Genomic DNA, 20,917 nt, shown 5'->3' on the forward strand with positions numbered 1-20,917 from the left:
TTTTTCAAAAGCCCTGCATAATACTCTGCATTCATCGTAGTTTTTTTTTGGAGGTAATCTATGAGTAAAACTCCTTCGCAATCCCAAAAAATGGTGGCCATGAGTTTGGAAGCCGATTTTTCCACCTTGAACTTCTTCGGCGGCTTTTCCCCCTTCTCTATCCATTGCATTGACTCTTGTTTCGACTCCGGGTCGTATTGTCGGATCCACGTTTCATCAACGGTGACAATACGAGTGCAAATTTCCTCCAAATTGTCCTTGCACAGGTCTATAAATTCTTCGGAAGTTTCAACTCGTCGCTGCTTGTCCAGTGGCGTGAGCATTTTAGGCACCCAACGCGCACTGACTTTATTCATATGCAAATGATTATGCATAATGTCTCCAACTCGTTCCTTACTGATGCTCAGCTCTTCTGCTATCTGCCACAATTTTACTCGCCGATCGTCCAGTACAATTTTTTTTACTTTTTCGATGTTTTCATCAGTGACTGCGGTGTTCGGCCGGCCCGAGCGGGGGTCGTCTTCCAGAGTCTCTCGGCCTTGTTGGAATAGGCGTGTCCATCGTTTAACCGTGGCTGACGACGGTCCAGATTCTCCGTATACACTAGACATTTCTTCAAAAATTTCTTTTGCTGTTTTCCCCTTTTTTACGAGGAATTTTATGACGGCGCGATGTTCCAATTTCGTTAACTGCAGCGATGACTCAGACATGTTGATGTTCACGGTTCAATTACTCAAAGCTTAATGAAGCTAATGACATGAAACTTTTCTTATATAGTGGGTAGATGTCGCTCAACTAGTGACCCGCCGGATGAGTAATTAGCACGAATGCAAGTGCCTTAGGCTCAGAACTTTTCAGCCACCCCTCGTAGATGTATATCTCACGTCAAATTTTATTTCTTACTAAAGGATGCCCGCAGCTTCGCCCGCGTGGATTTCCATTTTTTAAATCCCGTAAGAACTCTTTGATTTTCCGGGATAAAAAGTAGCCTATGTCCTTCCCCAGGATGTATCCCAAGTCTGTAGCAAATTTCATTAAAATCGGTTCAGCGGTTGGGCCATGAAAACGTAGCAGACATACAGACAGACAGACACTCTTTCGCATTTATAATATTAGTATGGATAAAGCAGCTCTATCTGGAGGTGATAGGTTGTTAAAACTCGATAGATATACGTGTTATTATTGCATGTTAGTTGGTGTACCTATAGCTGGATATCACCAGCGATAGGTAAGCCAACTAACATGGAATAATACCTACCTATCGTCGTTTTTAAGGTTTCACATGAACTATTAATATAAAATACGAATACTACATAATGTTTTTCAAAATAAAATTATGACAATTTTTATTGATTATTTTAATATCGATAAGACCAGCCCTCCACCCATACGCCATTATTTAGATTGCGCGGGCTTCATACTAAAGATGTTTCAAGTCCATTAGATATTACCAAGGTACTCTGTGAGTTCAGCCAAGTACTGTTGTTACGGGTAACATTGTAAATGTGTCAAACATTGTGATTTGCCATTTATGGCGGCTCCAAAGAGTAAATGTATATATTCCGGACCAAAAATTATAAAAAAATCAATCACCTGCATCAAATAATTTTAAAATGTGTTTTTTATTTACGTATTTAAAAAAAAAAAGAAAAACTAAGCTTTGTAGGTCTATGGTCACTCCACCGCGCGATTTCAGTCAATGCGATTTCCAGACTATTTCCAAACGCCAGCGTGGATGTCAAATAAAAAAGCTAAATGACGTTTCTGTATTCTGTAAAAAATATTTCTTTGAACTAAACTTATTCGTAATTAAAATAAGTTGTGCAATAAGAATATATAATGAATCTCTTTCAAGTGAACTCGAAGCCGTATTTAATAAGAATGCCTCTTATTTTTACATTTTTATTTACAATCGTCGCAACAGGTAAGAATCAAACTTATTTAAACATACAACATTCTTTGTGGTGGCGAGTTTTGCTTGGGACTGCTGACGATGACGTAAATAATAATAATTATGGCTTGATATATATATATGCAGGAAATTGTTAGTTCCCAGCTATGACATACTCAATATATTGCTAATATGACTGTTAGTAGCAGATCCGCCTGGCTGAGATCTCTAAAAACTTAAAACCTTTACACATGAAGTTGCGTGACCAAGCTTGTGAAGTTTAAAACAAAAGCTTTACTATAAAGTGCACTGATTTCAAAAGCAGGGAATAGCGTCAAATAAAGACATCATAACCTCGCGACTTCGTAATTTCGCGATAACACGACCTCACAACCAACCCTGTGATTCTATGACCCTGCCCTGACATCGAACCCGGATCATCCAACCATAATTTATCTAGGAGCTACTGTAGTACTGTCTGTACTACAGTAGTATTTTTCCATATTTTGCACTATAAATCAAAATTTATTATGTGTTTCAATAAATAATTATATTTCTTACATCTTGTATTTTTTCCTATTGAGGTGAAAAGTTGCATGTATCACGCGATAGCAAAGTTTTTGTTACTTGTGCATTTGAACATCTCACTACACTCAAGATTCTAACTTAGAATCCTTCGCCCACTTGGGGTTCAAACTAAGCACTCGCAACAAAAAATGAACTTTGCTATCTTGTTGAACAAATAACTTTTATTTATTTATTATCTTCTTTGTTTAAGATGTGACCAATCTACATTGGTTTCATTGAGTTCCCTAGTATCAGTACAATCAGAGTACAATGAATAAACTGAGTGACTAATGTACAAATCATTGAACAACTTCAGCCAATCAATTTAGTAGTTAACAGAATGATACCTTCTAATAATTATGATTTGATTGGGGCCAACTATTTAATCGTAACTTCTACACGTTTGTAGATAATTAATATGGCACAAGCTTACAATATATTAGTGCAATTGTTCAGTGTTATTGTGCTCTTATGTTAAATTGTTTCTTCCTGTCATATCAATTAAAACTAATCTTCGTGCAGTAAAATGTAATTGAAACAATGATTATTGTTAGAATAGAACACTCAATAAACATTGTTGAGTGGTTTAGTAATAATAGCTCCATTTAACATCACATCAAACTTTCTCTGAACCTATCGTATCCATATGTTATGAAAATGACTATAATATGCGACAGGTCGAGTTGGCAATCGGGGTATCAGAGGAGTCGTGTCGAGGGGAGGGAAGGGGGGATGGGAGGGGGTTGCTCATTAGTGTTGCTCGACTCCATATCGAGTGTGTTTGTAGTTGTTTGTGCATATATAGTTTTGTGTCTTGCAAATTATGCCTTCAGTTGTCTGTTCGTCACATGTAAAAATAAATTAAACAATCCAATGATCCATTCTCAAACATGTGAACTAGCCTGACTAGTTGTTATAAAAACATTGGATAGAGATATGTTTTACACTGGCATATTGAAAAGAATCTCCAGAATAAAATCCAATTCTAAATCAGTAGGGGGAAGTAGGGCAGATAGATGCAAGGGGCATATTTAATACACCATAGATATTTTGTTTTGGATAACTGATATTTGAATTGTGACAATGCTAAAACATGTCTTAACACAACATCTGGTTATTTTTTCTTTTTTTTTTCTTTTTACAAAGAATATTAGCCATGCTAATCATGACTAATACTCCCTTTTCCCCTCCAATTAGGTAAGCGTAAAGTTTGTGCCAGGAGTGGGCACGACAATAGTGCAATTGGTGAGGGTTGAACCGCCAATATTTCCGAACTCAGTTTAAATAATGTTTGTTTCTACACATGTAATGTATGTATGAAGTCGAGCATAGTAAAATAAACTAGAAATCTTAGTGTGAAGCTCGCCCAACTTGTAGAATCAAAAATTAATTTTTATTTTTGGAGTTTGTGGTTAATTGAAGTCAGTTTTATTTATTTTTTAGATTTTTTTTAATTTAACAATTTTTAGTGGCCTCACTGTAATAAAACACGCTATGCCTAGTTAAAAACCCACTGTTTACTAAGCTAATACACTGGTCGCGAGCAATTTACTCTTATTTATTGCAGAGTTCTGTTCTCCATTTTCAAAGATATTCATCAGATCTTCACGAAAATATGGGACAACTTAGAAAGTATACCCTTTCAAAGAAAAAAATCCAGATCAGTCCAGGCGTCTTCTAGTGATCCGGGAACATACATAAAAAAAAGATTCCGACTAATTGAGAACCTCCTCCTTTTCCAATTCGGTTAAAAAAGTGTTTTTTTTTTACAGCAGATTTTACATACACAGGACATATTAATGAAGAAGGTCATAGTGCTACAAAGCCTAAATTTGTAGCCTACGATCACAACCGACAACGTCGTGATGTCGACTCTGCCACCGTGCCTACCTCTCCCGCCACAACAAATGCTTCCAGCGCAGTGCCTTCCCCTGTTACCCCGACTAGTGCATCTGATCAAACCAATAACGCGACGGTTGCAAGTAAGTTATCACACTTCACACTAATATTATAAAGGCGAAAGTTTGTATGTGTGTGTGTGTGTGTGTGTGTGTGTGTGTATGTTTGTTACTCCTTCACGCAAAAACCACTGGACGGATTTGGCTGAAATTCAGAATGGAGATAGATAATATCCTGGATTAGCACATAGGCTACTTTTTATCCCGGAAAATCAAAGAGTTCCCACGGGATTTCGAAAAACCTAACTCCACGCGGACGAAGTCGCGGGCGTCAGCTAGTATATTATAAAGGCGAAAGTTTGTATATGTGTGTGTATATTTGTTATTCTTCGACACAAAAAATATTTCACAGTTTTGGGTGAAATTTAGAATGAAGATAGTTTATAGTCTGACTTAAAACAGGCTACTTTTTACTCTAGAAAATCAAAGAGTTCCCCTGGAATTTAATGAAAACCTATATCCAAACATAGGAAGTCGCAAGTATCATCTAGAATTAAATATAATGAATAAATAATTATTTTTCATAATATTGGGAAAAGATCAATTTTTACTACATTATTTAGAATAGAATAGAGGATTACGCTTTAAAATTATATGATATTGAATTGATTGATATGTTAAATTGTATTGTATTATATGTCCAACATTACAGTTACATACATAAATAATACTTATAATTATATAAGTATTTGATTGAAATGTTTGCGTTGTCAATGGCTCAAATGGGTATTTATGTAACTGTGATCGCATTCTTGCAGCAATAGCATATTACCTACACGAAACAGCCCAAAGGAGTGCTGACGCAATTCTGTTATCTGTGTGTTAATGCAATTCTCTTATCTGTATAGAGAAATTATTCTCATTCAGCATCATATTATGTAGGCAGACTCGTCTCAAACGTAAAAACCCGGCCAAGTGCGAGTCAGACTTGCGCACCGAGTGTTCTGTACTCGGGTATTTAGATCAAAAACTATCATGCATAAAAATAAATAAAAATCTGTTTTAGAATGCACAGGTAAAGCCCTTTCATATGACACCCCACTTGGTATAGTTGTCATATTTTGAAAATTGAAAATCCTAATTATTTGTTTATGAACACATTTTAATTTTTGTTTTGTAATGTAACCACAAATTCACGGTTATTGGATTTTTCACTTTACTTGACCTATAAGACCTACCTAGTTACGTGCCCATTCTAGGTCAACGATAAGTACTTACCCCATAGGTTTTCTTGACAGACACGAAAGACGAACAGACAGACAGACAACAAAGTGATCCTATAAGGGTTCCAGTTTTACTTTCGAGGTACGGCACCCTAAAAAATGTACTTATCACCTTACAAAGAAGTGAAACTCAATAACGATTATAAGAACAAACAAATACAACCCTTATTGCTTGATTAAGGCTTGATGCCCAACAAAACCAAGTTAGTGCAATCTAACTAATTGATATAACACATCCGCACGCTTCGATCGTCTGAGCCAAAAGTCAAAAAGAGCTAAATACATGTTGACATGATATTTTGCATGGTTATATTTGAGAACCTATGGAGATAGACGTAAGCGAATATCTGAGCAAGTTGGAGAAAAAGTATCTTATATAGACATTGACTTATATATTACTTCATTTACATCAATGTACATAGATATTTACGCCTGTCACGTCACGTGCTAGACAAAACAAACATGTTGCGTCAGTTAGTCAAATCAAACAAGTGGTAAAGTGGTTCACTAACAGACGCCCCAACGATTTTATAATAAAGGACAATTTAATAAATAGGGAGTATTTTTTGGAAACATATATGTAGTATCACTATTACATATACCACAACAATAATATAACTTATTATCAATATATATTAATAATATACATATTATAAATGCAGTTCTTTTTCATGGCGCACAATACTCGAACATAATATGTTCGAACATTGTGGCTTACGTCATAGTTACACTATATCGATTGTACCTATTGCAGCTGTTAATATAGACTTTATTTGCTGAATAGAGTCCTTCTATTATGGTATAAGTAGGCAGCTGAATAACTTTTCCATTATTACCAAAAAGGCTTAAAAATAAAGAAAAATCTATTTAAGAAAGAATGAATTTAATAATAATATGATTGCTATATTTATATATAGCAATCATAAATAATAATATAATTTATATTATATTATTTATTTATATAAAATAATGTATATAATTAAAAATCTGATTTATGTTAGTCTACACCTTAAAGAACCTCATCAACACTATGAAACTATCCAGCAATTTTTATTACAGTCCTCTTGGAAATTGCTGGTGTGTGGCCACTAAAGAGCCGATTATTAATAATCTTCTGTAATGAAATCCATTCTGCTGTAAAATACTGATTTCCAAGCAAGTTGTAGAAAAGAAATTTTCTAATTAATTTATTTTGTTTTTAGATACATCACTGCCACCATTTACTGTCGTAACGAAGATACCATTGCTTGGAGTCAATGGTTCAGGCATTTTACACGTAGATGTAAATTCACCCAAAGTGAGCGATCCGATCGCTGCAGATGATAGTAAGTATAACGTTGCTCCCAGCTGAAATACCGCTTATCATTTTGAGGTTAATTACACATCATTTAAAACTAATTACGTATTACGACTTCAGAAACCTTTAGGCAGAAATAAACCCAAAATTAAATAAATATAAAATTTATATAAAAGAACCGATCAAGTGCAAATCTGACTCACACAAATGCTGACTGATTTTCACAATTCTGTGATTTACAGTTTCTACTGTCAGGTAGTTTTCATGTAGAAGTGAAGAATGGTTTTTGAGATGAAGGATGGTATTCTCCAATGGATAAAAGCAAGTCAGTCGCGATCAATGTAATAGTAGTGAAAAGTAGACTTTTAACTATGATAGGTAACGTAATGTAATAAATACACATCTTCATTTCGTCCATATTAGTAACAGGTTCGGATTTGATAAAATAATTGGGTCCTAAACTAACCAATAATTAAATATAACACATTCACATTTGTCTTTGGAATAGGTAAAGCCACCTGTGCAGAGCCCGACGTAGGTCACCTAGTAAAAAATATATTTGTGTGTGTACAATTTACAAATAAGTAAATTACTTTTGTTTAGAGCACAAAATACAAGATAAACATTAGTGTGGTTCATATTTTGAGCACCTTTGTGACGCATTTAATACCCCACAAAAACCCATAAAAATTCATTAAAAATCACTGGCCGAGTACGAGTCGGAGTGCGGTCCTGCCTTGGCGGTTCTAAACTTATTATTTTCACCTAGGTATTAGAATAGATCTTTGGTGTCGGTTTCCCAATTTTTTTACTAAAAATTGCAAATATTGACAAATAGGAATCAAACTTCGTTTGTATGGAGCGCTCCGATAACGTTCTTAACATTTTTTTAGTTATGGCAACAATGCTTTATTCAACTTTGTATATATTCTGACCCATTTTTTTGTTTTAGACTCGAACGATGTGTTCAAAGAAACTCCTGAAACTATAAAGGCTGAACACAACATAACTAACCTGAGTTATGTAAGTATTTTATAATCTTTTTTTAAATTTTTGGTTTGGTACTTATTGTTAGATTTCATAGCATGGCCGTAGCCAGGAATTTGTTAAAGCTATGGAAATTTACCATTTTAAACGCATATAATTCCGAAAAATTAGAGGTTGAACCTCACCCGGGATTGAACCCGCGACTCTCCGAATAGGAGGTCGACGTCTTAACCACTAGGCTATCACTGCTACTATGTGAATGTAATACTTTTTAACCCTCAGCCCAAAAAGAGGGGTGTTATAAGTTTGACGTGTGTATCTGTGTATCTGTCTGTGGCATCGTAGCTCCTAAACTAATGAACCGATTTTAATTTAGTTTGTTTTGTTTGAAAGGTGGCTTGATCGAGAGTGTTCTTAGCTATAATCCAAGAAAATTGGTTCAGCCGTTTGAAAGTTATCAGCTCTTTTCTAGTTACTGTAACCTTCACTTGTCGGGGGTGCTATAAATTTTTAATTTACACTTGTATAATTGTTTTTAAATAAACATCTTTGATAATATTATTATATATATACATATATATAGCTGCTTCTTTCTTATATAATTTGTTGATTTTGTTTCACAATAAACGAAATTGATGAACTCAGTATACAATGTAATGTTTACAGGATAACCACAGTTTCTACAATAGTACGTTCATTGGACATTTGGATTATTTTCAAGAATATTGGGCCAACATTACTCGGCCGAAAGCAGAAGTACATGAGGTTTTAAGCAACTCTCATCGACGTGCGACGGTAAGTTGCTATAATTATTTGCTTATGAGTTGGCATAGACTGGCTGCCCCATCGGTCTCTCGCCTGTCCAGTTTGGTGACGGGTGAGGGAGATGTTGAGGATAGGGAACGAGGAAAGGGAATTGCCCTTCCCGCGAACCCTAGGCCTCAGGAGGACCTGTGGGTGATGGACACGGGCTAGTACGTCGCTCACTGTGTGGTCCTCGGGTTGGTTGGCGTACTGTGGTTCCTGCATGCCTCTAACGGTGTTTGAGGGCACGTAGTGTCCCAGTGGTGGGTCTGCTGAGGTGGACATCCGCTGGCGGAGTAACGAGGTGTTTACGGTCCCTTGTGCTCCGCCATCAGTGGTGGGATGGAACTTCGTGAGGTTTTTAGTCGGTAGGAGTCCGACATAACCACTGTGCTCCCCCGTGGTCGGTGGTATCCATGACGGATTTTCCTCACTAGAAAAAAAAGGTACATCCAAATTCCAATCAGGAAAACAAAGAAATTAAAAAAATGTATTTTCAATGCGCGTTTTTCAAGTTAAAAAAATTGGCAGTTAGTGGGGACTGCCGAAGAAGTGATAATTTAGAATTGTGAAATAACAGTGGTTTTTTCTGGGTTTTAAAATTAATTGTAGTTATTATCAAAAGTTAAAATTACATTATTTGTATATTAAAACCATTAACATTAGTTCATCATCTATTAACACTCTGAGCACTATAGCGTGTTGGTGACGCGACCTTGAAGTTTTTACACATCCCAAAATCGCCCAACGCGTCTTTACTTCAACAATGAAATATAACATGAGCACAAGTATCATAGTACATGAAGGTATGAAGTAGTTAATATACAAAATAATCTCAACTTCTATTAAGTTACGTGTTCAACATGGTACTATAAAATGCTTCCATAAGAAATGGCATCCTCAAAACATCTGTTCGTTAGGTGGGCATATGGCTTAAGGTCTCATCATAGGTGGTCAACTTTGCGGTGATATTTTATTGCACATGTACGGTAATTATAGGCAGTTTAAAAACCATTTAACCATAAAAATATTGTAGTGTATTAAAAAGTTATAAACTGACTAAAATAGCAATGGCATGGTGTAAGCTGCAACTTAAAACATTGAGTATGCTTGGAATGTAGGTTTTCTATTAACCATACACTTCTACAAGAGTGTGTTCAGGAATTCTACCGAGAGTCAACTGGAGCCTTACTACCATCACTTAAAGTAGTAATATTTTAATATTGTTTTGATATTTTCATATAAAACTTGTATAAAATTGTTAAAATAATATTGAAACATTATTACTTTAAGCGCTGGCAGTAGGGCCCCTGGTATCAATTATCGTGATAAATAAGCTGTACACTGGTGGTAAGTGTCGTACACTGGTGGCTATGAAGGTTTGTTGACTGGACACACTTGTACACAGACTATAAAGGCGTCGTTCCCGTTCCCGTTCTACGGGCATCCAGTGAGCAACATGACTGTAGCCACAGGCGGGTTCATATACATGGGCGACCAAGTGCACAACTGGCTCGCAGCCACTCAGTACATAGCCCCGCTCATGGCCAACTTTGACACCAAGCTCACTAATGACAGCTTCGTCAAAATGTACGATGACGGTAAGTTGAATAGAATACATTAGACACAAGTGTAAATTAAAATTTATAACACCCCCGACAAGTGAAGGTTACAGTAAATAGAAAAGAGCTTTCAAACGGCTGAACCGATTTTCTGGGATTATAACTAAGAACTCTCGATCAAGCCACCTTTCAAACAAAAAAATCTAAATTAAAATCAGTTCATTGGTTTAGGAGCTTTTGCAACACCTTGTATCTTTGCACATTGTATCTTTAGCAGTCCTTAAACTGGCAGCGGGCTGATTCCCTAACTCGGTGATCATTACTGAATGAAAGCCATTAATCTCATTTCACATCTATTTTCAATCCATTGAAGGTTTGCTATGAAATATAACCTTTATATCGCTCAGTGAAGCTGCAATGTAAAACCAGCCAATGACAAATTTCGTTGAGTGGTGATCACCGAGCAAGCGAATCACCCTGCTACATACATCTGACCCAAATCTCTATTGATCTACAGGTGAAAAGTTCACTGTATTCTGGGAAAATGTCACCCTACGACAGGACGTTGAAAAAAAGTTCACGTTCGCTGTGACGTTGTATAAGAATGGGGACATCATATTCGCATACAAGGACATTCCTCTAGCGGTGAAAGATATCATCGATAGCGAACATCCAGTCAAAGTTGGTATCAGCGATGCATATCTAACCGATAAATTTCACTACCGTAAGTATTATTGTTCTCCATTATGATTTTGTGATTGAGAAATTTGAAGTTAGAAAGAAATCGTTTTTGTCCACTTTTTTGTTGTTTGTCCACAATTTTGGTTGACCTATGTCAATTACAGGGATGCAAGCTACCTCGGTACCAAATTTCATACAAATCGGTCGGTCTTTAGGAATCCCGTGGGAAACCTTTAATTTTCCGGGATGAAAAGTAGCCTATGCCCATCCCCGGGATATAAGCTAACTTTATACCGAATTTCGTCAGAACCGGTTAAATTGTTAGGCCGTGAAAAGGTAGCAGACAGACAGACAGACAGATAGACACACTGGACTTTGCTCCATACTCATATAAACTATGTATATTCACCGCGCCGCGTCGCGCAGCGCATTGTGTGTTGGGTCCATTGTAAACTACACGTAAAATGTATGACAGGAATGTGTAAAAAAAGTACCCCTTACCATGAACGCTTTTGTACCTAGAGATCGAAACCATCGCACAGAATTACAGTGAACGCGAACTCGGAACTCCTGTGGGATCGATCGAAATCACACACAAAATCTTTATTTTATGTCCATTTTACACTGTCCATCATCACTTACCACTAGGTGAGATTGCAGTCAAGGGCTAACTTGTATCTGAATTAAATATATATTTTTTTCAGATGTTAGACGCAAGACAATTTACGAGTACCACCGTGTATCGTTCAAGAATTATGAGATCACAAACAATACCATATTGAAACTGGTCGCGCTTCCAACATGCCTGCAGTACGATTCATGCCAAAGCTGTGCTAATCACGAAACAGGCTTTAAAGTAAGTCTCTCTCTTTCTCAACTTTCCTCATTCTCTTTTCCCTCTCTCTCTCCTTCTCACCTTTCCTCTTTCTATTTTCCCTCTCTCTCTCCTTCTCACCTTTCCTCTTTCTGTTTCCCTCTCTCTCTCTCTTTTGAATTTTCGCTATGGTTGTAAAAGTTTCCATGAATAACACAGCGGCTCTCTTACCACAGCCACCTTGGTTTATGGCAGTGGTGCTCAGCCTGCGACTTCGGCCGCATGGATTAAGGTTTTTAATAATCGCGTGGGACCTCTTTGATTTTCCGAGATAAAAAGTAGCTTAAAACAGTCTCCGGGTATCAAGCTACTCCTATCTCTACCAAAGTTCATAAAATTCAGTTAAAAGGATGGGCTTTCAAAAATTTCAACCTGGGACTGCCCTTTAAATTAATGCACATTCCAGGATAAAAGTAGCCCCCTATCTGTTAACTGATTCTGTACCGAATTTCATCAAAATCATTTAAACGGGTGGGCCATGAAATAATTTATAATATTAGTAAGTATAGATAACCTATTTTATTGTCATTTTTGTATTGAATCTTGTGTTACTTTAATATAAAACTATACCCAAAATAGCTATGTTAAGCGAACCAGTCATGGTAAATTATTTTGGCAAAAGCATTTGTAAAAGTTTACTTGAATAAAAATATATTATATTCTATTCTACTGTAACATTAGTTATTTGTTATACATATTATATATTAAGATAACTGTTAAGTAGTAGTTTGAAACATAATTTTTAGTAGGTATAAATTAGTTAGTTCTAATGCGACAGTGTACTCACACTGTCGCATTACAACTCCCTGAAAGGACAGTGTACATTATGAAGAAATAAACAAATAAAAACTGAAATGTATAAACTTAGAAACGTAATTTCTTATTGCAGTGTCTATGGTGCGATCAAATACAAGTGTGTTCAAGTGGAACGGATCGCAATAAGCAAGACTGGATTCTTAGACGTAAGTGCAGCTAATACACCTAAAAATACCACCTTTTCTGTACGGCTTACGGCACCTTTACTTACGGCGCAGATTTTTTTTACTTCATCCTTTCCATTTTGATGCCTGAAACTCTTACATATCCGGTTATGCTAAATCATTTCTGCCACTCATCAATATGTGGCATCAGGGCTGACACGCCAGTCGCGATTTGTTGTAATTGACGGGAAATCTCATTGATCAGTGTATAATCACTTACCAGTTAATTGACACCATGGTTTCTCAGAATAATTTCTCTATCATTATCCCACTGATCATGATAGAGATCATGATAAAAAGGTTTAGATGTATTATACTGATTGTTGCACAGATTGCGACAAGTCGGCTATATCAAACGAGACTATGTGTCCGGCGAGCACGCACGTGGATGCGCCGGACGGCTCCGGCAAGATCGTGTACACCACCGACACCCGGCCGACCTCCACTCATGACACGGCCATCGTGACCACTGGTAACGTACTATCAGATCTATGCTCGATTGTTGCGTAGATTGCAACAAGTCGGCTATATCAAACGAGACTATGTGTCCGGCGAGCACGCACGTGGATGCGCCGGACGGCTCCGGCAAGATCGTGTACACCACCGACACCCGGCCGACCTCCACTCATGACACGGCCATCGTGACCACTGGTAACGTACTATCAGATCTATGCTCGATTGTTGCGTAGATTGCAACAAGTCGGCTATATCAAACGAGACTATGTGTCCGGCGAGCACGCACGTGGATGCGCCGGACGGCTCCGGCAAGATCGTGTACACCACCGACACCCGGCCGACCTCCACTCATGACACGGCCATCGTGACCACTGGTAACGTACTATCAGATCTATGCTCGATTGTTGCGTAGATTGCAACAAGTCGGCTATATCAAACGAGACTATGTGTCCGGCGAGCACGCACGTGGATGCGCCGGACGGCTCCGGCAAGATCGTGTACACCACCGACACCCGGCCGACCTCCACTCATGACACGGCCATCGTGACCACTGGTAACGTACTATCAGATCTATGCTCGATTGTTGCGTAGATTGCAACAAGTCGGCTATATCAAACGAGACTATGTGTCCGGCGAGCACGCACGTGGATGCGCCGGACGGCTCCGGCAAGATCGTGTACACCACCGACACCCGGCCGACCTCCACTCATGACACGGCCATCGTGACCACTGGTAACGTACTATCAGATCTATGCTCGATTGTTGCGTAGATTGCAACAAGTCGGCTATATCAAACGAGACTATGTGTCCGGCGAGCACGCACGTGGATGCGCCGGACGGCTCCGGCAAGATCGTGTACACCACCGACACCCGGCCGACCTCCACTCATGACACGGCCATCGTGACCACTGGTAACGTACTATCAGATCTATGCTCGATTGTTGCGTAGATTGCAACAAGTCGGCTATATCAAACGAGACTATGTGTCCGGCGAGCACGCACGTGGATGCGCCGGACGGCTCCGGCAAGATCGTGTACACCACCGACACCCGGCCGACCTCCACTCATGACACGGCCATCGTGACCACTGGTAACGTACTATCAGATCTATGCTCGATTGTTGCGTAGATTGCAACAAGTCGGCTTTATTAGTAATGGTCCAGAATAGAAGAGTATTTATTTATTGACTGAGCAAAGTGTCCGAATTTATTTCAGGGCCTTACAACTTTTAAATTAATGCACAAAATTAACAAGTTTTGCGTAAGTCAATAGCCCAAAGTGGAACAAACACTTCACACAAACTTCGCATATAAACTTTTTGTGACTTTAAAAAAAAGAGGTTCAATTTGAGCTGAATGTATGTATGTACTATGTACGGCTTGATTGATTTGAGTGCGGGTTTGGGAACTTCAGGAGTTGTGAACTCGGAGCCGGCAGCCAAGGCGGCGGCGCCGGTGGCGGCGCCAGCAGCGGTGCCGGCGGCAGCCAGCGCGGCGGTGGAGGCGCGCGCGTCGTCGCCGGTGGGCGGCGTGGTGGGCGCCTTCGTGGGCGCGGCGCTGGTGTGCAGTCTTGCCGCCTGGGCGCTCTACGCGTTCAAGAACCCCCACACGCGCAGCGGGCAGTTGCTCATTAAGGTAATATCGAGCGATTTTCATATATTTATTTACACAGTGTAAAATATATAGCGAAATTGAAGGGACCGAGTGTTTTATTGCGTTATAAAGAGTTTTCGTTACAAGGAAGGCAAAAGAAAATGATATAATTTTACGAATAAGTGGTTAACAATAAGACGATAGTAGGAAGTACGGTAAGTAAACAAGTACTTGGCAATCACAACAAACTAATCAACATAATTATTTACTTATAGGCAAAACGAGATAATCCATAAGATAATTGAAATGAATAAACTGCCATCGTACTTCTGATGTAGGCAGTTCTAATGATTTTAAGATTGAAACATGATCTAACCACTAGTACCTAAACCTGGATAATAACTCAGTGGATTCCTCAGGATAGCAACCTTTAGATTAACCGAGCCTTCGTGGGCGCACTAACGATATTCTTGGAATATCAAATGATATTGAACTACCCTCAACTACAACCATGATAACTCTCAGATACTGCACCTGAAAACTACCAGCGTAACTAGGTAAACCTAATCTAACCTACCTAGACCGGCTCCTCCGCTCCTACACCGGTCCCAAACCGACCATCTAACCTAACCACCACAATAATAACTCGTCCAACCAACAGCACCACTTTATGAGTACCTTCACGTAACGTTACTTTTTAAAACCTCTTTTTAATATAGACTCGACGACACAATTTATAAGAATTTCATTGTGTGTACGAAATAACGAGATACGAGTGCAAGGTACTCAAGGTCACACCCGCAACTTACGTCCAATAGTTTGCACAGTTCAGTACACATTTTACTATCCAGAGTCGCGGTATTCAGCCGCGTCGTCGTATTATAATTTACTAGAAGATGCCCGCCGCTTCGCCCGCGTGGATTTCGGTTTTTAAAATCCCGTAGGAACTCTTTGATTTTCCGGGATAAAAAGTAGCCTATGTGCTAATCCAGGATATTATCTATCTCCATTCCAAATTTCAGCCAAATCCATTCAGTAGTTATTGCGTGAAAGAGTAACAAACATACACACACACACACACACGCACGCACGCACGCACGCACGCACGCACGCACGCACGCAGGCACGCACGCACACACACACACACACACACACACACACACACACACACACACACACACAAACTTTCGCCTTTATAATATTTAATTTATTTCCGCCTTAACAGTACTAAAGTGTAGAAAGAATCTAAACAGAAATACGTATTTTTCAGTATCGTCCGTCCACGTGGAGCTGGCGCCGTGGCGAGGCGCGCTACACGGCCGCTACCATACACATGTAACGAAAGCTAAGACGTATCTAGTATAACGCACATATCACGTGTTTGTGTCGTAGATGCTTCAAACATGACGCGGATAACACAGTGCTTCTTAATAAATATCATAAAACAGAAATGAGAAATGGCCATTACTTTCTTCGATCATCAATGTACAAGATAGGCTGACAGGTGTCCGTAAAAGAATAGTGCTCAGCCACAATCGGGTACTTATTTTCGGTAGCTCAGTTGAGAGAAATGCGGGCTTCATTGTAAAAATAAGAAACAGGTCTTATTTTTAATTATGTCCTTCAAATTATTCCTCAGGTATAATTTGAAGGAAAATGTACTTATGACTTATTTTTTTTATTCTTCTATAAACAAGTAGGTGTCTTTAAATACCCTGAAGCGACACTTTTCTGTTAGATTTTGTACGGGTCTGCATATCTTGAACTTTTATGGTCGTAGGTCTTAGTAATCAGACGTTATAGAAAATAGATATAAAAAGTTAAGAAACACTGTGCTGTCTTAGATTTCCACATGAAATATTTAAGCAGCAGAATTGTTTTTTTTTTATTAACTTTATGCTCATGCTAATGATATACTTATCTCTTGTACACTCAAAGTTTCCTCTGATTGGTGCCTTCAAATAGGAGTTATGATGAATAAAAAGACTAAAATCACTATAATAGATATGTATCTCTTTAGATATGCAGTCAAACCTGGATAAGTGAGAAAACTCTATAAGTGAGAGCAATAGCCAGGACCCGTCATTTTAAGCACCCAAAACCTCTATTAGCGAGAAACAGAAACCTCTGTGAGAGAGAGTCGTTTTTCCCTCATAGACCTCCGTAAGTGAGACTGCTTCTTATCTATACCTCTAAGCGACAGTCGACCTTTTTTTACAAATTCAACATCTGCTATTTTATGACTCATTCTTAACTTTCGTGGAACTTCCTACCATTGTTTTTGTATTGTTTTCTCGTTAATATTTTACCTATTCTATTTCGTGGAACTAAATAATGTTGTTATTTTCGCATTCTTTTCGAATGGACATGGGTGCCTGCGTACCGTCCTGTTTATCCGACTTACTCAGTTATAGTTATCAATTGCGAAGGAAAGTTCTGTTCGGCATCATGTCATAATGGAAAATTAAAGTACTGTCATTAAGTGATAATATATGTTGTGCATATCTTGCACATAATTTTAGCATATTACATATTTACTACATTCGTACTTGCTGTGACTTGTTATTGCTTCATACCCCTATAAGAGAGAAACGCTACCCATGTACAGTAGAACTCCAATTATCCGAATTAATGGGGACCGGGACCCATTCGGATAATCAAATATTCGGATAATCGGATTTTTTTTAAAAAAATTGCCATTGGAGAGAATAAAAGCTACGTTTTGATATTGCACTATTTTTTTATTGAATTAAATGAAAGAAACATGAAATTTTCACATGTTTTAAATATAAATAAAATGTACTTATGTACAAGTTTAGAAATAAAAATCATTGTTTTTTAAACATCTCCGTTAATGTAAGCTGTTTTGCGGTCTTCAACCGTTTTCGGGCAGCCAGGTCACGCATTCGCTTGACGGTAAGCAGTTGCAAGTGGTCACACTCGGGCTGACGCTCCATCCACTTCAAAGCAGTCTCGAGGCCGGCAAATGCTTCACTAGCTGATGGTCCAGCGTCTACTTCAACATCAGCAGAAAGTTCTTCTTCCACTTCAACATCTTCTCTCACACTTACAACAATTTCATCGTCATTGAGAATTTGAAAACCAGGGTCAGACGTGTCACAAGCCATCCACTCTCCTACATCTTCAGCACTTACTTCTGTACAACCAGGAATTTTTACAATCATTTTTCTTATTTCCTCTAGTGACAACGCATCTTCATCATCATCATCCTCTCCATATTCTTGTTTCTCATTTTCTTCAGATTCTTTTTTTTTGTTCTTCTCAGACGGTAGGCCTTTCAGTTTATTCCACGCACGTCTTAGCGTCACTGCCGTAACCAAACTCCAAGCTTCCGCTACCATGTAACAGCAGTCCTTTAAATTTATTTTGCTATGATTTGCCAAAACCAATTCTTCATCTTCAGCACCTTCGATCAGCAGTTTTCTCAGCAGTTGCCTTCTGTAATGGCGCTTCATTGTTTCAATAACAGACTGGTCCATGGGTTGCAGCAAACTTGTAACATTGGGAGGCAAAAACGTCGTTTTAAACTGCCCATTCTCTCTTTCCAACAGTTCTGCTGTAGGATGAGTGGGTGCGTTATCAACAATTAAAAGCACCTTACTGCCTTCTTTTCCCACCGATTTTTGGTGCTTTTTCACTTCAGGAATAAACACTTCATCATACCATTCGGTAAACAAAGCTGCAGTCATCCAGGCCTTGGGTTGACTTTTGTAGAAGAGTGGAAGTTTTTTTACGTTTTTAAATGCTCTTGGATTTCTTGACTTTCCTATCAAAAGAAGTGGCAGTTTATGATTTCCAGTGGAGTTGGCACAGTTAAGCACTGTAACACGTTCTTTACTGACCTTATGTCCAGGGGCACTAGATTCCCTTTTAGAAGCCAAAGTGGTTTTTGGTAATGCTTTCCAAACAAGGCCAGTTTCATCGGCATTATAAACAAACTCCGGATCATAGGATTCTGATGCAGTTTTAAATTTTTCAATAAAATTTTCAGCAGCTGCAGAGTCTGCTGAAAGCTTCTCACCAGCCAAATCTAACTCGCGTACACCATGCCTGAATTTAAAATTCCTTAGCCAGCCGTTACTAGCCTTAAAAGATGAATAACCAAGCTTTTCTGCTAAGATTTTGGCTTTTTCACAAAGGATTGGACCTGAAATCGGATTTCCCATAGAACGTTGCTGCAAAAACCATTTAAACACGGCATCTTCCAAATTTTTGTTGGTTGCTGACTTCATTGTTTTCCTGGAGGAACTTCCATCTTCATTTTCAAGCACCGAAACAAAGTTTAAAAGTGTTGACTTACTGTTTTTAATGTCAGAAATTGTTGCTTGTCCAACATCATAAATCTCAGACAACTTCTTACCCGTTACACCTTTATCGAGTTGCTCTATAATTTTCAGTTTGTCCGCTAACGATAGCACAACACGTTTTCTTTTCGAAGCCATGGTATAAAAACAATACAGTATTGTACACGCACAAACAAAAGTAAGCCGTAGCGAAAGAGTAGCGTCCTGGAGCAAGGTCAATAGCACACTGGCTAATCAAAACAAACAATGACAGGTGCGCCGTGACTGCAATGCGCCGGAACTTGTCTTAACTTGCCGCCGTGCCTACACCGACCTCGCGGGGGGAAGTCAGTGTAGGCACAACGGCAAGTTAAGACAAGTCAAGTCAAGACTTGACGCGCAAACACTGGCTTCGCGGGGGGAAGAATAATAGCGCACTTAGACTTTTTTTGGACAATTTTTTGTGATTCGGATAATCGGCGATTCGGATAGTCGGAGTTCGGATAATTGGAGTTCTACTGTACCTGCATTAGCGAGAAACTCCAGGTTAGTGAGAAACCTCTATAAGCGAGAATGAGATTGTGCTCCATTGAACTCTCGATTATCCAGGTTTGACTGTATTTGTAACTATTCAAATTTTATAGAATTAAAATATTAATTTTTTATTGACTAAATATTTTTTAATAATATAAATAATTTTACAATAAATTTTATTACTATACATAAGGGAAAGGTTTTTAATTAAGTGAAACAAGAAAGGACACAAAGAGTCCTTGCTCAATTATTTACTTAAACGTCACGTGGCATTCAGCGCTTAACTTGAAATTCGTAATGTTGAGTCGTACTGATAGATCTATATGTATCTCTTTAGATATATGTGTAACTATTCAAATTTTATTGAATCAAAATTTTAATTTTTGATCGACTAAAAAGAAATTAAATACTTGTATTAATAATATAAATAATTTTACAATGAATTTTATTATTATATAAAAATTATAAGAGAAAGGTTTTTAATTAAGTGAAACAAGAAAGGACACAAAGAGACCTTGCTCAATTATTTACTTAAACGTCACGTGGCATTCAGCGCTTAACTTGAAATTCTTAACTTTGAGTCGTACTGATTAAAGATTAACTTGATTTATTAAGTGCCTTTGAGTTCCGTAAGACGTGTATTCGAAATTCCGTCCTCTTTATTACGAAAAGTGTATAAAAGTAACATAACTAATTATTAGGCATTCCGGCAAAGCGGAACGATTAAATATGCAGCTCGTACTGTGTAAGTACTTCTAAAATAGATATAATAATAGTAAAACTTTAGCCTCTTAAGACACATTTGGTGAAGAATAATTGCGCTACGAATGTAATTTTTATTGAATACATCTCATGCATTTTACTAATTAGAATAAAAATAATGATGTACTAACTGATATTTATTAATAATTGTTTATTTATATAAAGACTACAACAGCTGTGTAGTATTTTCTTGTATTATAGCCTTGCATACAGCTAAAACGTGTATATATCAGGATACTAATATAAACAGTTATTCAAAATAATAAGTAAGAAGCGTATTGACCGGGCCACATTCAGCCCTGTAGGCTCTTACTCTAAAAGACTGTTCAGTCTTACGGAACTCTGTTGTGGAGTGTGAAGTTCACTAGTAACTAATTTCTACTAACTTTTTGTGTACATCATTGGTTATAGTTAAGACCTATTTTAAAATTAATATTAGAGTGAT

General features: G+C 38.0%; 2 protein-coding genes across 5 annotated transcripts; one reads left to right on the forward strand and one right to left on the reverse strand.

Moving 5' to 3' along the window:
• Positions 1–1,693: 1,693 nt before the first annotated feature.
• On the forward strand, positions 1,694–16,479 carry LOC123880178 (plexin domain-containing protein 2). 3 transcript variants are annotated; one of them, XM_045928152.1, is made up of 12 exons: positions 1,694–1,924; positions 4,231–4,440; positions 6,842–6,964; positions 7,889–7,959; positions 8,590–8,718; positions 10,136–10,328; positions 10,807–11,013; positions 11,675–11,826; positions 12,734–12,806; positions 13,156–13,296; positions 14,694–14,914; positions 16,143–16,479. In XM_045928152.1, the coding sequence occupies exons 1-12, from the start codon at positions 1,840–1,842 to the stop codon at positions 16,209–16,211; spliced, it is 1,674 nt and encodes a 557-aa protein (XP_045784108.1). In that variant the 5' UTR covers positions 1,694–1,839; the 3' UTR covers positions 16,212–16,479. The 3 variants fall into 3 exon arrangements, 1 of the variants encoding a protein (XP_045784108.1); XR_006799176.1 differs by lacking the exon at positions 16,143–16,479 and having other exon boundaries at positions 13,156–14,370; positions 14,694–14,823; XR_006799177.1 differs by lacking the exon at positions 16,143–16,479 and having other exon boundaries at positions 4,234–4,440; positions 13,156–14,370; positions 14,694–14,823.
• LOC123880174 (jerky protein homolog-like) lies at positions 10,586–19,689 on the reverse strand. 2 transcript variants are annotated; one of them, XM_045928145.1, is made up of 2 exons: positions 17,821–19,689; positions 10,586–10,723 (listed from the first exon to the last, which is right to left on the reverse strand). In XM_045928145.1, exons 1-2 carry the CDS (start codon positions 19,333–19,335, stop codon positions 10,649–10,651), a joined length of 1,590 nt encoding a protein of 529 aa, XP_045784101.1. In that variant the 5' UTR covers positions 19,336–19,689; the 3' UTR covers positions 10,586–10,648. The 2 variants fall into 2 exon arrangements, with proteins under 2 accessions (XP_045784101.1, XP_045784100.1); XM_045928144.1 differs by lacking the exon at positions 10,586–10,723 and having other exon boundaries at positions 17,485–19,689.
• Positions 19,690–20,917: the final 1,228 nt, after the last annotated feature.

This window comes from Maniola jurtina, chromosome Z (genome assembly GCF_905333055.1).
Source record: "Maniola jurtina chromosome Z, ilManJurt1.1, whole genome shotgun sequence".
Lineage (NCBI taxonomy): Eukaryota > Metazoa > Arthropoda > Insecta > Lepidoptera > Nymphalidae > Maniola > Maniola jurtina.